At 43.2% G+C, this 16,375-nt stretch overlaps 1 protein-coding gene across 2 annotated transcripts in view; it reads right to left on the bottom strand.

Annotated features, from left to right (window-relative positions):
• Nucleotides 1-350: 350 nt before the first annotated feature.
• Nucleotides 351-16,375, bottom strand: part of IFT81 (intraflagellar transport 81) — a 36,577-nt gene continuing 20,552 nt past the window's right edge. The window contains exons 11-18 of one of the 2 annotated variants that reach the window (XM_054288824.1): nt 11,063-11,212; nt 9,805-9,933; nt 8,611-8,700; nt 7,618-7,704; nt 6,270-6,341; nt 6,096-6,181; nt 2,616-2,661; nt 351-1,711 (exon numbers count right to left, since the gene is read on the bottom strand). In XM_054288824.1, coding sequence (XP_054144799.1) covers nt 1,529-1,711; nt 2,616-2,661; nt 6,096-6,181; nt 6,270-6,341; nt 7,618-7,704; nt 8,611-8,700; nt 9,805-9,933; nt 11,063-11,212 — 843 coding nt within the window. In that variant the 3' untranslated portion in view covers nt 351-1,528. The remainder of the gene's footprint in view (nt 1,712-2,615; nt 2,662-6,095; nt 6,182-6,269; nt 6,342-7,617; nt 7,705-8,610; nt 8,701-9,804; nt 9,934-11,062; nt 11,213-16,375) is intronic. The other variant, XM_054288825.1, reaches the window with a different exon arrangement.

Genomic DNA, 16,375 nt, shown 5'->3' with positions numbered 1-16,375 from the left:
CAGCTCCTGGAGGCAGGGGGTGGTGGCACAGCTCCACCTGTGCCTGTGCCTTCCTTCCCCCCTGTGCCAGGGCACCCTGCTCCTCTCCCTGGCCTGGGACAGTGGGGTCAGTGTGCAGCTGTTGGGAAAAACTATCTCCAGCTATTTGGCAGCGTGGGAGGGCTGGCATGAGGATGTCCTGGGATCTGTGGATCCCACTCCTCACACCCTGAGCCCTTTGGAAGCTTCTCAAATAAATGTCATTAAATAACCCCATTGTTCCTGTGACCCAGCCACCAACAGTTTCCTTCTTTCACCCAAAAAATGTAAAAAAGAAGAATATCATACAGTCAAAATGTAGTTTTGCCAGTTTTTATTTTAGTCCTGTTAACAAATATATTTAATGCAAGGCGAACCAGGAACTCTATATATAATTACCATACTCTCTGGATATAGAAACCAGCAGAAGATCTCATAGTTAGGTATCAAAGAAAGCAAAATTACTTTTTTTATATCCTGAAAAAAGACACTCTACTTCAAGCAGGAAAAACTATAAAAAACCCCACCAACCTATCTAGGAATCCAGCAAGCCAAAGGAGAGCAGCAGGAGCTCTGTCCCACAGAATTATCTCTGTGCTGCTGATCTGTGACAGGGCCAGGAGCTGCTCCTCTGCAATGGTGACGTGTGAGGGACACTCAGTCCTCACCTCCATCCCTGTGCCACCTCTGAGGGCAGGGACAGCTGCCTGAGGCTCCCAGCTCAGGGCTGCACTCCAGGCCAGATGCAAGAACCCCTGGGCCATATCTGCATCCATGGATAACCTCCAGCCCTGGATGACCCTCTGTGTGTGTGTAATCCCTTTGGAATTGCACTGTGCAGACAAAACAGCTCCAAACTCCTCTCTGGGGAAAGCTTCAGCCGAGCTCCCTTTACATTTTCACTCTCAGAAAATACAGAGGAGGTAAATGTGGAAGGAAAAAACTTCTGTTAAAAACAACAGCAGCAAAAGATAATGGAAAAAGCTCAGAATCCAAGTGATTGTTCTGCAGGCAATCAGCTGAGCTCAACCGTGCAAGGAAAGAATGGGCAGCAGTGCTGGGGCCAGGCCAGCAGCTCCTGCTGCCACACTGCCTGGGTAAGGACAATGGGGACAGCAGGGCCAAGCCAGGAGGGCCACAATTATACAACATCAAGACTCTCAGGCCTTGCAGAAATGTAACCTTATCGATAGAGAATGAGAGGCAGAGCAATTACATGAGTTTTCTGTGACCCTGCAGAGGATTTGTTTCCCTTTGATCTCACTGCAGATGCCATTCCTGGCCTCCTAAAACACAGATTTACGAGCAGGTTCAGCCCAGTGCAGCCCTCCCAAAGCTTCCAGCCATGGCACATGGGCACTGAGACACAGAGCAAAAGCTTCCAGAGGGGCTCTTTGCTCTCTCTGTTTATGCACCAAAACCCAACCATGTACAAAAACTGTAGAATTGATGAAAGCAACAGTATTTAACAAGAGTCCTCCTACTTCATGTGAGTATCAGGAGGAAGAATTCATAACACAAGCCTATCTTTACCTCCTTCCTGAATGATCTGACCAATGGCAGCTTGATTTTGTTGTTTCAGAAAACATTCTCTCTTACATTCCATTAATTTCTCAAAGTCCTGCCACATTTTCATTTGCTTCATATTCGGCCCGTGACTTTCCCGGACAACTTTCTGTTTCTCTCGTAGTTTCTGTTAAAAATACAGAAATATCAGTTTTCTGCAACAGCTCTACACCACAAAAGTTGCTCACATAAGCAGCTTGGAGTGACAGAGATTTTTATATGCTATGGAAATATTGTTTTGTTCACACTGATAACACTCCCTGCAAGTGCTAAAGGCATTAACACCTGGGACTTAGATCTCTGTATGGATTGACAACTATTTCCATGGTTTTTAACTGTCTAAGTCTTATCTACTTGAGAACTTATGCTAAAAATCCGACATCATTTCCATGCAGAGCCCCTGCAGTATCAAGGTACAACCTGCAATGGATTCACACCAAGATACTCTAACATGAAATCAATGTTTTACAATTAAACCCCCTCCTGATTATTGAGAGAGGCAGCCCAGACCTGTAAAAATCACTCAGACTGAGTAAGAAAAGGAAATTAATAAAAGCTGTTTGGTGTGACTTGCTAAGCCCAGCCTCGTCCCTGCTGATCTGAGCTTCAGACAAGATTAAAACTGGACAACTGCTTTTGTCTGACACTGCTGATCCCCTGGCCTTTAGCAGCAGTGATAAGGGTGACAGGCTCACAATTTATTGTCTTCAACAGGTTGCTTTATATACAACAGAAAATCTGAGCTGGCACAGTTCCTTATGCCCTGTTCAGGGTCTTATCCAAATGGTTTTCAGGGAATGTGCTGTCACATTGAGCTGTTTGCTATCCCTTACAGCAGCCCATGCTATTCCCTGCAGGAAATCAAGCCCTGAGGAGGGAGCAGGATCCTCTTCCAGGGTATTAATTACCAATGCCAGCAGTGATGGAATTTTCTTTGTAGGCTGCACAATGCTTTTTATAAAAGACTGACCACAGCCCCACAAAAATACAAACTGTACAATGGCTGTACAAGGTAAAAGCCTCATTCTTACCTTCCCAAGGTTTTCTTGTTCAAGGATTATTCGTGTATACTGTTCTCTAAAGGAAACATAAAAAGATTTTCTCATGATTTGGTTCTGTGTAACAGGACAGAATAATGATGCAAACATGGAAAATAATGGAAGTGTTGGGAGGGTCATAAATGAGACAGAAGAGGAAACACAAAGAAACCTTTTTGTCATTGGGCAAAATGAATCCTTGATATGAAGGATCAGATCTCCTTATCTCAGCTGTGCAGCTGGGAAAAGTGATCCTGGCTGAGGTCTCTTACATTTTTGAAGCAGGCATGATCACTGCTCCTTCCAGCTCGAGGGCAACAGTGAGGCCATGCAGATGAGATCCTGATCATTTTGTAATTAATTTATCCTGGAGACATCCTGAGGGGAGCCACAGCCTCACTCGTACAGGTATCAGAATTCACAGGCCCAGAGCCCTTGACTGCTGTGAATGCAGGGTTGGGATGAGGGGCAATGGCCAGGAATGAGGGGGAATGGCCTTTCAGCCCAGCCTGACCAGGCCACTGAGTGCAGTGGCAATGTGCACGTTCCTCTCCCAGGACAGCCCTCACATTTAGGGCCTGAGTACAGGCTGAGAAGTGTTAATGCTGATTTGCAGCATGGAAAGCCCTGGCTGGCCACCTCTGTCTGTACCAGGTGGCCTCATCTCTCTGCCATACCTGACACATGACCCCTGGCAGTAAAATATGCAAACCACAACAGCACTGTCCACAGACAGCACAGGCACTTATCTTTAGCTTTTCTGAGATGTGACAATAGAAAAAAACCTGTGCACTGAGCCATTTGGAAAAAAAAAATCAATTCTATTTTGTGTGTAATTGTTACATTTTTCTGGTGTGAGAATCAGCTAATGGAATTCCAAATAACCCAGCTCATTTAAAGAGCTTTCCAAAGTGCTCAGGGTAGATGACCTCTGAGTAGAGAAATCCTGATTTCCAGAAAGAAATGTTCCCCCTCACGATGCCAGAGCCTGAGGGTTTCCAGGAGTGAGAGCAGCTGTGTGGACCCCAAGCTCTGTGTTCCCTTACTCCTTCCCTTTCTCCCAAGTACTGCAGGACTTTCACTGGAGCACTTGGGCCTGGGCCAGCTGGTCCTGGAGCTGGATCACTTCAGGATCTCCTGCTCTTGGACAATTCCAGCCAGAAGAGATCAGAGCTGTGCTGAGGCCGCTCCAGGTGCTGTCCCACTGATCCCAGCAATCCTGGCTGAAGCTGTTCTTTGCCCTGGCACACAGCACATGTTCTCACACATTTGGCCTCCAGAACACCCTCTTTTTTTTTTTTTTTTTTTCAAGTAGAGTTTTCAAAGTAATCATCAGAAGATTTTCTGTCTTTCCTACTAAGTTTTTCTTTACTATTTATAATGATGACTGGAAAGAATGTAACTTAATAACTTTGTTAAAACCCTACAACTTTTTATTTTTAGAAAAGAAAATTAACTTTTCACATTCCTAACAAGTGACTCCACGGAACAGAGAGTTTATATTGAATAAAGAGGGTCTGAATTAAGACATTTTTTGTTCAATACGTTGTTAGGAAAGTGCAATTCTATTTATGGTTCATTTTTACTCCGTTTACATTCCAGCACTTGCTGAAAAATACATTCAGGTTCTAAAGGGATGTCTAGAGAAAAATGTCATCATCTCATTTTATATTTTGCTCAGATTTCTCCATTGAACTTTGCTGTAACTCACTGAAATGAGACAGCTCTGTGACCTCTTAGCAAGGTCGGGGCTGGCTGGTCCCTGTGGGAGGATCATTTCCACAGTGGGGCAGAGAAACAGGGACAACACAGAGGGGTGACAGCCTGCTCACATTCCCTGCCCATACCTGGCATTGCAGGGCTGGGCTCCTGCTCCATCCCAGCACTGGGCTCTGATGGTGCTCTGTGTCAATCCCACATCCTGCATGTCCAATCCCCACATCCTGCATGTCCAATCCCCAGGATTTGAGCTGGAGTGAAACAACCTGAGCTCCCACTCCCCACTGTCTGACCCTGCTGCCTCATCCTCATCCCCATGAATATTCACATTATCACTAAAATTTTATCTGTTCAGCCTTCTGCTCAATTGTGCTGTTTCATCTTTCTTTCATTAGATAAATGTTTATTTCCTACAGCCTTTCATTATTTTTTGAGATGGAGCAAGAGCCCTCTCAGCCTCCATCACCTTTTCTCTCCTTGTCCTTCTCTCTCCCCAATGTTTGTAGTTTTGATTCTTTGCTTACTCTTACTTTGCTACACTCTTTACTACCCAGTGTTTGAGCACTCCCATGCCTCCCATCCTTGCAGAAGGTCTCTGTGATGGATCTTACTCTGGTCCTTCCCTTCCTGGTGATCTCTGCCTCCTCTTCCAGACCATGGAGCTGCAGCTCCACTGGTACCAGTGGAAAGGGTCTGATGGATTCTCCTGAGAGAATCCCTGGAGTTTTCTCACTGTCTGACACATTTCCCTATCAATGGTCATAAAACTGAGCAAACATGAATTTTAGAACTGTTTTGATAAATGTTTTCATGACTGGGAAGTACTGTGGTGGGAAGCAAAGACCACTGGTAAAACTACTGACACCAACTGGATTATTTTGTTGTCAACAAGGATCAAAGATTTACTTTTCTGGAAAACAGAATTTCTATTTCATGCAATATTCTGAAACTCTGAAAAGCTAATTATTTTGATATTAGGGTATTTTGACACTTTTACCAACTGGAAATTACACATGTTTTGGATTTTCCTGATGCTTAATTTTGAAACAGTTTGTTGACCGTTGCCTGAATTTTGTTTCAGCTTTTACGTTGTATTAGAAGATGGAACATACACAAAATCTTCAGCAGGATACTTTCACAAAAATATTTAGTTAAGTTACACTTAGTTAAGTGTAAAAAATCTCTATGACATGGTAACATTTAGACTTAGCACAGATAATGAATCTAAAATATCTCATTCTCAGAAAACATTTCCATCTTTGGCAGGAAAAATTTCTATTTAAAATAGAAAACTACACCAAAAATAATCAGCAGCTCAATTTATAGTATTTCCTGTTTCTCTTGCTGCCAGTCAAAGGCAAGGGGTCCTGAAAGGAGTCATGGGATGAAGGAAGTGGCTTTTCACTGGAGTCAGTGAAACTGAGGGTAAGGATGGAGGTTCATGGATGGTGCAGAACCATCCTCAGGGTGTGGGGCTGCCAGTTAAAGCCTGGCCTGGGCTGAGAATCTCCAGTGGGAGGGACAAATCTCCTGCTATGTCTGACAGAACTTGTACGTTCACAGCAGTATAGGCTGGAATCCGAGATGCTTATTTTTAGATTATTATAGAGTTTCTAAATTTATCAGGTGAACTCCTCCAGCCCAAATGCCAATGAGAAAATTCCTGACTTCATCCTCAGCTTGTGAATCTCCTTCAGGTCACCCTGAGGGGACAGAATCCTGCAGGGGGACAGAATCGAGCCCTGCCGCGCTCACCGAACCGCCCTGCGCCGCTCCTGCGGCTCTGGGGACACGTAGGCCTTCATCTCCTCCTTGGCACGCTGCAGCTGCACCTCCAGGCTCTGGGAAGGAACACACCATCAGACACATACATGGGGGTGTATGTTATAATTGACATTTCATCTCCCAGTGAACAGTTTGTGCTCTCACCCTTTTCATGCAGTTAATGTAACGGTAGTTGCTCTCTTCCTGGGCACACTCCTCAAGGAGCCCTTTCACTTCCTGTGGGAAAAGAGAAAGATTCCAAAGCACATGGTGACTGCAAGCTCTCAGGAGATGCCCTGTGTTGTCATATAGACCATGAGAGTTAGTAATAATAATAGTAATAATAATAGCAATAATCCTGAATTAATAATTTCTCAAATATTGATAAAATTTCGGCTTCTCTCAAGTCTCTTTTAGAGTGAAAGACAACTGAGTAGTTTTAGATGTGCAGTTTCAGTCACAGTCAGAGATGCAAAATGGCTGTTAACAAGTTTTTATTAATGCCTGACTTGTAACAGACACTTCAGCAGTGCTGCCAAGACTCCTGTTCCTCAGCACATCTGAAGTGCCAGGCACAGCTGTGAACAAGCATTTCCTAGAACACATCTGCAAAGTGCATGTTAGAAGCTACAGACATGCCAACAGTATGTTAATCACCAATCAATAATTATATGGAGGAGTATGGACATAGTGGGTTGCTCCCATCTCTGAAGGGTCCATTCCCCAAAAGCCTCATGATCCCAATGGAATTCCTGTACACATTCCAGGCTGCACAGCTTTGCAATTCCAGAGCTCTGTCACTGTGAGATTTCCAGACCATCAGCTGGAAAACTGAATTCTACAGTTCAACTCCTGTCCAGCCCAGTCAGTGGCTGTGATTGTCACCACCTGGTAGAAAATGACTGAGTTGTCTGCCAAGAAGAAAAGCCTTGGCTGCTGTTGTAAAATAGTTCCTTTGGAAGGTCCATTTCACACCAGGTCCGTCTGGTATGATAAGGAACTTTTAGAGCAGGGAAATAACTGTCTGTATATCCACCCACACTTTAAACTCCCTGTTTACCTGGCAGTATATTCTTCTGAGGGCAAGGCCTTGAGAAACCAAGATCAGTCAAAATTCACAGGAGTGATGGAGTGAGACAAAGCAGGAATTCAAGACAGTCCCACTTAATGAAGTCTCCTCACCACCAGTTTCAGTCATTAATTATCCACTGAATTTGCTGCTAATGCCGTGAAACTGCTAACTACATATAAAGATTTGTCTTGATCAATTAATCTTTATTTTATGGACAGACACTGTGCAGGGCAGCAGCATTTCTGGCAGACACATCCTTGCTGATCAGAGCTGCACCCCGAGCCCACGTGCTGCTGCTCAGGAGCTGTGTGACTGCAGGCATGGCCTGGGGTCACCCTGCCTCACTGATTTGTGCTTTGCTCATGCTGGGGAGGCAGGGCAGCACTGCAGCCCAGCATCAGTGCAGTGCAGGGGCCAGCAGGCAGAGCCAGCCCCCCTCACCTGCTCCAGCGCAGAGCGATTGGTCTCCAGCCCGGCCGCACAGCTGTCATACTGCATCTTCTTCTCTTCACATTCCTGAGTTAATTCCTTGGTGAAAAAGCAAAACAAAGTGAAATCTTCCTTTGGCTGGCAGGTGACACTCAGGCCCCTCACACAGCAGCTCCTGCAGTGTGACCCTTGCTCTGGTTACACAGGGAAGCCACCAGCCCCCCCCATCCTGGGGATCAGAGAGAAGGAAATTCCCTCTGTTCCCTGCCAGGGTAACAAAGCTGTGTTTGCAAGAAAGAACAAATAAATATTAAAATAGACATTAAGAAAGGATCACTGTAAGTGTTCCCTATGAAAAGCCAGATTTCCACTTCTACACAATCAACCTCTTTGCTGGATTTCATCTGCTGACACTTTGAATGGAACCATTAAAAGTAGGATTTTGGAAATTTCACTGATAGATAAATACATCAATTTATTTAATTCCATGGTAATGAGCCAACTTATGGCAGCTGTACACCCAAAAGACTTTTTTTGCCCAGCTCTCTATAAAATTTTGAGAACAAATGGACAAATTTGTCAGAGCCACAGACTAAAGCAGAAATTAGATCAATGCAGCCAACATTTGGATGAGAAGTTATCTGCAATCCACTCAGAAAAACAGCATTGGTTGGGATCACCAGTGCTGAAATCCAGAAATAGCTTTGCAACTAATCTGAAACTAGCTTTGCTTTGGGTTTGAACTATGACTTTTCACATTTTTCCCTGATGTAGTAATTTTTTAAATTGCTATAAAGGACTGAATTCTGTGCCTGCACTGTCAGCTTTTACAAATCCCAACCTTTAGCACGTTGCTTGCTGCAAACGCTGTTGACACATTCTGCTATTTCCAGCTTTCCCTCAGAGTTGATCATGTCCTTGTAGAGCCCTTCAGAGATCTGCAAATTGGATTTATTTGTGGGTTTGACTCGGTTTACACAGAAAGAAAGGAGTGTTTCCACAAACCTGGCAGGTCTGGCGCAGCTGCCTCAGCTCTTTGATGACAGGAGCAAGGCTTGCCTTCTTCTCTGCCACCATGGCATTCAGCTTCTTCACCTGAGAAAGGGAAAAAATAATATTCATTAACTCTGTAACCCTAATTGTGCATTTGTCTAATTAGGAATGTGAAAAGAAAGGGAAGTAAACCAAAATACAGAGAGAAAAAATGTGAGATGAAACCTTAATTATCCAACTGAAGTTCAGGCCTAATTAAGAAAGGAGAAAAGCTCATCTGGCAGTGGGGTCATTCCCACAAATGAGGCAAATTCTGCTCCCCCTGTTCCAACTGAGGACATCCCAGAGAGTCCAGGGCACTGCCCTGGGGCAGACACCAAAGAGCTGAAGGAGCAGGGGAGATGAAGGGGATGCACAGAGGGGCTCAGAGAAAGGAAGAAATCCTTAAGAAAACAAATACACTTGCATAGGTTAAATAAAGCTTGAAAATGCTAAAACTGAGTCACTTTGATATATTTAGACTGAAAATTCAAATTGCATCCACCTTTCTGTTGAGAGAAATTCTATTTTAGTTACACCATTGTATTTCAGAAGTGCCCTAATGAGTTAAAAAGATGCTATTTTGCTTTTTGCTCTCTTATAATATTTTTAAATTAGAAATTCAAGTTCTTTCTTGCTTCTATGGCTATGTGGGCAGGTAAATTAAAACATGACAGTTCTAAGGGCAATTGAAAATCAGGCTATAAAGAAAAAGACAAGCTATTTAGCTCTTTAAGCATATTAAGTATCTTTTCAACAAATGCTTAACTCCAGTGATTTACAAACATTTTAGAAAAAGCCTCCATTACAGATTCAAACCATTCGTCTCTTTCAAATAATGTGTCAAATAAGAACAAATATGAAACTACTTCTGAAATTACAAAAAAAAGTGAAAAAATCAAAGACAAGAAGATTTGATATCCCTAAAGTTTCTGAAGGAGAGAAAAGAAGGATTTATTTGCAAGACTTTAAAGAAAATAAATGCACTTTTTAGTAAACTTCGTCAAGATTATCTTTGCAGATGTTTTTGTTATAAATATTTATATTTTATATAAACACAGATTAAAGAAATTTATAAACCCAAACAAAAACATTAAATTGGGTTTTATATGCTGAGGAACCAGACACTCAAACTGAGGAAATGCAATAGTTTAAGACAAAAATCACCATTTCAGACATGTTATCTAAAGTCTGGCCTTTCACTTCATCCATTTCACTCTTCACTGCAGAGACTCTTTCCAGCTCCTCCTGGGTGTAGCTGTATCCAGAGATTCCTTTCTTCTCCTCAATTGCTTGCTGCAGACACAAACAATCAATGCTGCATGTGAGTCCACTAACCAAGAAACAGCAAATTCCTTCTTGGAGCCAAATATTGTGAAGAAGTGGAATGGGTAAGTACTATAATTAATTTATTTTATTAATCAATTTATTATAGTTAACCTAGCTTCCAGAAAAGTAGATTTTATCTCGTGCATGAACAGCAGGACAATAAAACCCCTCTGTAAACACAAGATTTGGTCATCCAATGCTCAGTGAACAGAGAGTTTCCACAGAGCAAAATGGGCTGGAGGTCAGGCTCTGAAGTTCATGTGTAAAATCTGTCTGCTTGATCAAGAAGATGCAGCAAATTATTTTGTAAAGTATTTTGGTAACAAGAATTTGGTAACAGGGATTGGAAGAAAATACCACAGAGTGTTCCTGCATTTGGGATGCTTACAGTTATCCAGAGCAGAAATCCTTCTGGCTTAAGGAAGATCCATCCAGTTTTAAATTTAAAGACATTTTCTTCTAAATATTCTGGGGTTAGAATGTTTCTTTCTTGCCTGCTCTTTCTTTAAATACCATTCCTATATATTTTACAGCGGTAACTTAGATCCTATTTGCTGCTGGCCATTCTCTAAGCCCTCACTACATCTATGGATACCAAAAAGTAATTTAAGCATCCAGCCTTGCCCTAAGCAGCACTTGTACAGATTTACCATCCACTTTAAAAAGCAGGGCCAGGCCTCTCAGTCTGAAAAAAAGCTGCAGACCAGTCCTGATGGACACAAAGTACAACAGCCTCAGAGTCAAGAGCCAAAAATCCCTTTTCTACCCCAAAGGCTCCTTCAGTGAGGGCAGCAGGAGCTGGGGGTGATACACATTAGAATAATGGCAGCAGCATCCTGGGATGCTCAGGCTGTTCCAGGGCAGGGAAGGAGGGGAGCAGCAGGAGCTGGGGGTGACACACAACACCCAGCAGGATCCCTGGGATGCTCAGGCTGTTCCAGGGAGGGCAAGGGATCATCACAAGGTGACACACAACACCCAGCAGGGTCCCTGGGATGCTCAGGCCGTTCCCAGGGCAGGGGAGCAGCTCAGGGTGACACACAACACCCAGCAGGGTCCCTGGGATGCTCAGGCCGTTCCCAGGGCAGGAGGGTACCAGCTGCTGCTGCGTGGCCTGGTGGCGCTGCCGCAGGAGCTCCTCGGTCCTCTGCAGGATCCCGTACTCGGCCGTGATTTCCGCCACCTCCTGCCGCCGCCTCTTGTAGAGCGTGTTCTTGCTGCGGAGCCTGCTCACGTACTGCTTGAACTGGGGGAGAGACAGCAACAGGGCCTCAGCACAGCATAAATACAGTTATCCTCTGTGTCCTGCACACCCAAATGCACTGGTTGGAACAGAGGGCTGGAGTTCAGGGTGCCCAGGGTCTATTTATTCTCAGCTCTGCGTTCGTTCACTGAGGCAGATCAAGGAAAGCAGCTCCTCTGCTTTCTGTCCCAGCTCACTCGTTTGCAGGCCTGAGATCACTCCCTTCTGCTCGCCACCATTTGACAGCTGGAAAAGTAAATACTCCTTGCAAAACGTTATGGGAGTCATGGATAATAAAAACTTAATGCAACAGTAATTTGCACTTGTAACAGAGTCCCAGGCCTGCAGACCAAAACATGGTAATAGCCAGCAGCTAAATTGGAAGGAAAGAGGACATGGGAAAAGATTCCTTTTTAAATGTTCTCAGTAGTTAAAACTTGTTGTTCTCTTTCCTTGACTCCTGCAGACCTGGATGATATTGCTGGCTAAGTTTTCAAACCCAGGACAATAAAAGCAGAGTCCTTACATAGAAACAGAGAAATGCAGTATCTATTTCACTCAAAATCTAAAGCAATGGAGAATTTATATTTTTATTAAAAACTGAGTAAAATAATAAAAATCCTTACAGTTCAACAGCTTTAGCTAATTCACACCTGGACCTGTGCGTGTTCAATTTGTAACACAAACACAGGGGCTGAAACAAACAGGTAAGATTTTTCTGTGCTTTAATGTTTTCCATCTGTTATGCAGTCTCAGCTCTTATTGTTGGATTTTACATCTACAAGGTAAATGCCAGTCACAGCTCAAAAAATGCATTCAGATCCAGAGATGCAAAGCAAATAAAATTTATGAGAGTAAATGATGTAAGAACAGGCTTCAGAATGCTCCTGGATGAGGAGGTGTTCAGTGTGTGCAGGGAGCACAGACCAGGCAGCCCCAGGAGGAAAATTAATCCCACTCCCACTGATACAGGCTTGAAATTCAAATATAAAATTGCTTAAATTTCAAAATTTACATTAATTTTTCTTTTTGTGAAATTATCCCTCTCCCTTCTACAGAATTAACCCAAACCCCCAATGTGACCAAAGGCTAAGAACCCCCAGAGTAACTGTATGTTCTATAAAAAGTGTCCTGGGCAAACTGCCCACAATGAAATCAACCCTGTTCATCTGCCATCCTGTGCAATATCTAGGCCAAAGCTGCCTCTCTCTTGCTACGCTCCAGAACTATTTTTAAAGCCAAAAGCTATAAACGTTTTTGGTGAAAGAACAAACCCACAAATTACTCAATGTGCTCTATGCAGATTGGCCTCTGTGAGGCTTTGGGATAACATCCTACATCCTGCTACTACCCAGGACAAGGATACACAAGGTCACCTGAGCCCCTGGCACATTTAATACAGTAGCACCAAATTTATTCCTTTTCATAGCAAATTCAATCACATCCTCTTCATTTATACAAAAGACTTTTTTTTCCCTTTAATTGCTTAGACAATACCAAGCTTTCTGTGATTTTCAAGTGATTACAGAAGTATAAATACAATCTCTCCAACCAGCTGAGGAAAATCTAAGGGAAGCACAGCCATCTGTCTTGATCCTTGGGACATTTCATTTGACCAGTGGAATATAATAAAGAATGAGGTAAAGGATTAAACTTAATATGTGACCACACAGAGCTATCAAATCTGAATGATCTTCTGTCAGTGCATCCCAGGATGAAAAGCAAACTATAATTCTCTTCACTTTTAAGGTCTTGAAAATAGCTCGAGTGGGAGGTAGGGTATTTGCATATTCAATATTCACAGCATAAAGTATTTTACAATGGAAGTCAAAGGATCTTGTTGATTAACGAACCAATTCCACCACTGTTCTATTATTAGTTGATTAACTTAGGATATAATACAAATTTCATCCCAAATGAACTACAAGTTGCTCACAGTGACAACTGAAATCTGTTCCTTTTAGGAGGTGCATGTCAGCACCACCTCTGGCTTTTTAAAGCAAACTTCACTTTCACACAGCTTTTGTTGCAGCAAACAAGGTAAAACAGATATAAACAACAGTAGGAAAGTGATCAACTGTGTAGAAAATCAATCAATAATTTGGCAAAATGTTCAAAGACCTGATTTACTCCTAGGGCAGCACAGATTAGCTCCTCAAAATCTCACTGACTGAAGGCTCCTTCAGATCCAGGGCCAAGTTCTGAGCTGGAGTTCTTAGATTTGACTCTACTTAAATCAGCAGCTTGTAGGGATCCTACAGGAAAATCAGGCTTATTCAGCCTAAAAGCTGGGAGTTATTCCACAGGTTTCCAAAAATGAAAAGAACATATAAAATACCAATGTCTTCATCTGTGTGAGCATTGCTCCTGAGGCTTTATACACCTCATGTGTACATGAGAAATCAATGCCACAAAACACTGCATTTTACTGTGATGAAAGCTCTTTTCAATAATTGGACTAGTTCACAGAGAAATAACATTGTTTGGCCACATCACTTTCAAGTGCAGTACCCAAAGGAATCCACTCCTGAGCAGCAGCATTTTCCCACAGACCGAGGCAGCTGCTCCCTGTGTCCAAGCTCAGCAGACTCATCCTGGAATTCCCATGGATCTGCCCATGGGTGATGTTCCAGTCAAGGCCATGGCCACCAGCAGCTTTTCTTTCCCAAGCCATTGAATGAAATGACTGGATGAGAACCAAGTGCTGGCACTAAGGGAGCAGGGGAAGCAAACCAGCCTGGAGCCTGTGTCAGCCCAGTCAGAGCCCCTGGAGACACAAAAACCATCCAAGGGAAAGCAAGCAAAGACTCTGCCTTTTCCATTGGCTATTTTTATGGGTGACTGCAACATAACAAGCCTGGAATGCAGATTATGGAACACAGTGAATGAAAACAGGACTTTAATTTCTCATAGAACACAGGCATGCACCATCCCTGGGCAGATTTCCTGGGTTATGCTCCATTTTTATTGGAAGAATCCAGCAATGCACCTCCTTTATGCTTCTCCATTTATTGGAATCTGGAAGAGGTTGGTATCACCAGATTCAGTCTCTCCACACTTAGTGAAGGAATTCCCATAACAGTTCTAAAGAAAAATCCAGTCAGGGATGTAGAAATGGGCATCCAGGAGCATCCAGAGCCTGGCAGGTCATCCCCTGCAGGAAAGGACATCCTGGTGCCCTCTGTGCTCAGGACCAGAGCCCAGCTCCCCTTTGCAGCCTTGGCTTTTCACTACAAGCTCCTCACCTCATCTTCTTTAACCTCACACTTGCCCCAGGAGAAGTTTTCACAAGGTTCTTATTCCAAGATTATCATTAAAGGAGAAAATGGATAAAGCTTGTTTTCTCCAAAGAACAAATCCCAGATAAATCCCTCACTTTGGAGTCAAGTCTTTTAAAATAGTATTTTCTGCATTCATACAGCAGAAAATCTTAGCTGACTGTATCTGTTTTCATTAAGAACTGAGGAACAGATGTTTTAATTTCTAACTAGACTAATTAATGGGATACAGACTGTCCAAAGTATTAAAATTCAGTTAGGAAAAGTTCCTGAACATGACAGGTTTTCCATATTTGTTTACTAAGAGGCTCTAAATTCAAGCTAGTACAGGCAGTGTTGGACAGAGTTAATAACTCAGACATAGAAGGATGAGCTAAAAGATAAGAGCAGTAGAAGCTCAGTCTAATAATGAAAGTGCCCTACAGGCTGCTCATGGCACAGCTCAGCCAGGAAAACTCTTCCTTGGCATTTTCCAGGAGTGCTTGCTCCTGGTCAGGCAAGCAGTATTAAAGCAGCCATTGCTAATACTTTGAATCAATTCAAATATTTATCATGAAAACCCCTTTTCAGTGCTCAGAGAAGATTCACAGGTCAGTGAGATCCAGGATTTCTCCATGGCAGGGGGTGCTGAGGGAGTGCTCAGCTCTGGGAGATTCCCTGAATCTCCGCATGTGTTTGGTTCAGGTGACAGGGAAGGAACTTCCACAGCAAAAATTTGGCAGATTCAGGTGGATCAACAGTTCTTGAGGAAAAGGAGCAAGATCTTTGGTCTGAGGCTACTTTCTCTATTTGCAAATGGAAACATTTGTCTTGTTTTCCCAGGGGCAGGTAGGCATGGATGAGCATTTGTATGGAAAAAGATCAAACTCCTTTAGTAAATGCATGTGCAAACCTCCCACAGCTGGGAACAAAGTGAGGGGAGCTCCCCTGCCCTGTTCTGAAAACCAGATTAATTCCCACTGCTGCAGCTCAGCACAGCTCTGAGACAACTCTGAATCCTTGGGAAACTCAGCATTCTTGGGGCCCTGTGCTGAACTCTGCAAAGTACAATGGGTTGTGTAAAGGGCTAAAAATAGCCCAGCTTTACCTAGGATCACTTGTAATTGAACCATCCAGCATTCCAAGTGTCAACATGTGATTCCCTAATTTTCAGGATTTGACAGCTGCAGTGAGGAGCTGCCAACTGTGCCCCCTGCTCACTGCACTTTGATTGAAGTACTTAAAAAGACTTCATAATCCACAAAGACAATTTATTCCTGCTTTTTTGTGTTTGATGTAAGTGAATTGGTTACTCCCTGCTGTTTCTGCTGAGTTCCATCCAGGTGTAAAACCTCTCACAGCCAGTGCAATGCTCTCCATGACTGTGGAAGAAAGCAAAACAGCAGCACCTAAAAACCTAAGCCAGGCCTGACCTTTTGGTGAAGGGAAGGCTAAAACCACCTCAGCTGGAGATCCAGATGCTGCTTTAGGAGCATGAGTTAGGAAGGTGCTGATTGTTCCATTGCCAAGTCTTGAGAGTGCCGTGGGATGTAACAGGACAGAGCAAAGTGAGACAAAGAAATGCTGGGTATAGGAGAAAAACAATGCTTTGGTTTAACTGTAGCACTTTGATAGGATTTTAAAAATCCATTTAAACTTAATACAGCAAAGCTATTTGGTAAAACTCCCTCTTTCTGCCTTTTTAAAAATGGAGGAACTAAATGGAAGAGGAAAGTGCAAGGAAGCTCTTTGCTGTCAGTGTGAAGTGAAGGTTGAATGGACAAACTCCTCCCGTCCCCATGAACTGCAGCACTGACTCACCACCACATTAATCAACATTTCCTCTGCTGTTGCCTCAAAGCTGGAGCACTGAACCAGAAAATACAAATCCTGAAGCAGAACATGCCAG

The sequence above is a fragment of the Melozone crissalis genome, unplaced genomic scaffold (genome assembly GCF_028551555.1).
Source record: "Melozone crissalis strain CALT ecotype California unplaced genomic scaffold, PUWL_Pcris_2 ptg000063l_1, whole genome shotgun sequence".
Lineage (NCBI taxonomy): Eukaryota > Metazoa > Chordata > Aves > Passeriformes > Passerellidae > Melozone > Melozone crissalis.
This window is presented reverse-complemented; position numbering and strand designations above follow the sequence as displayed.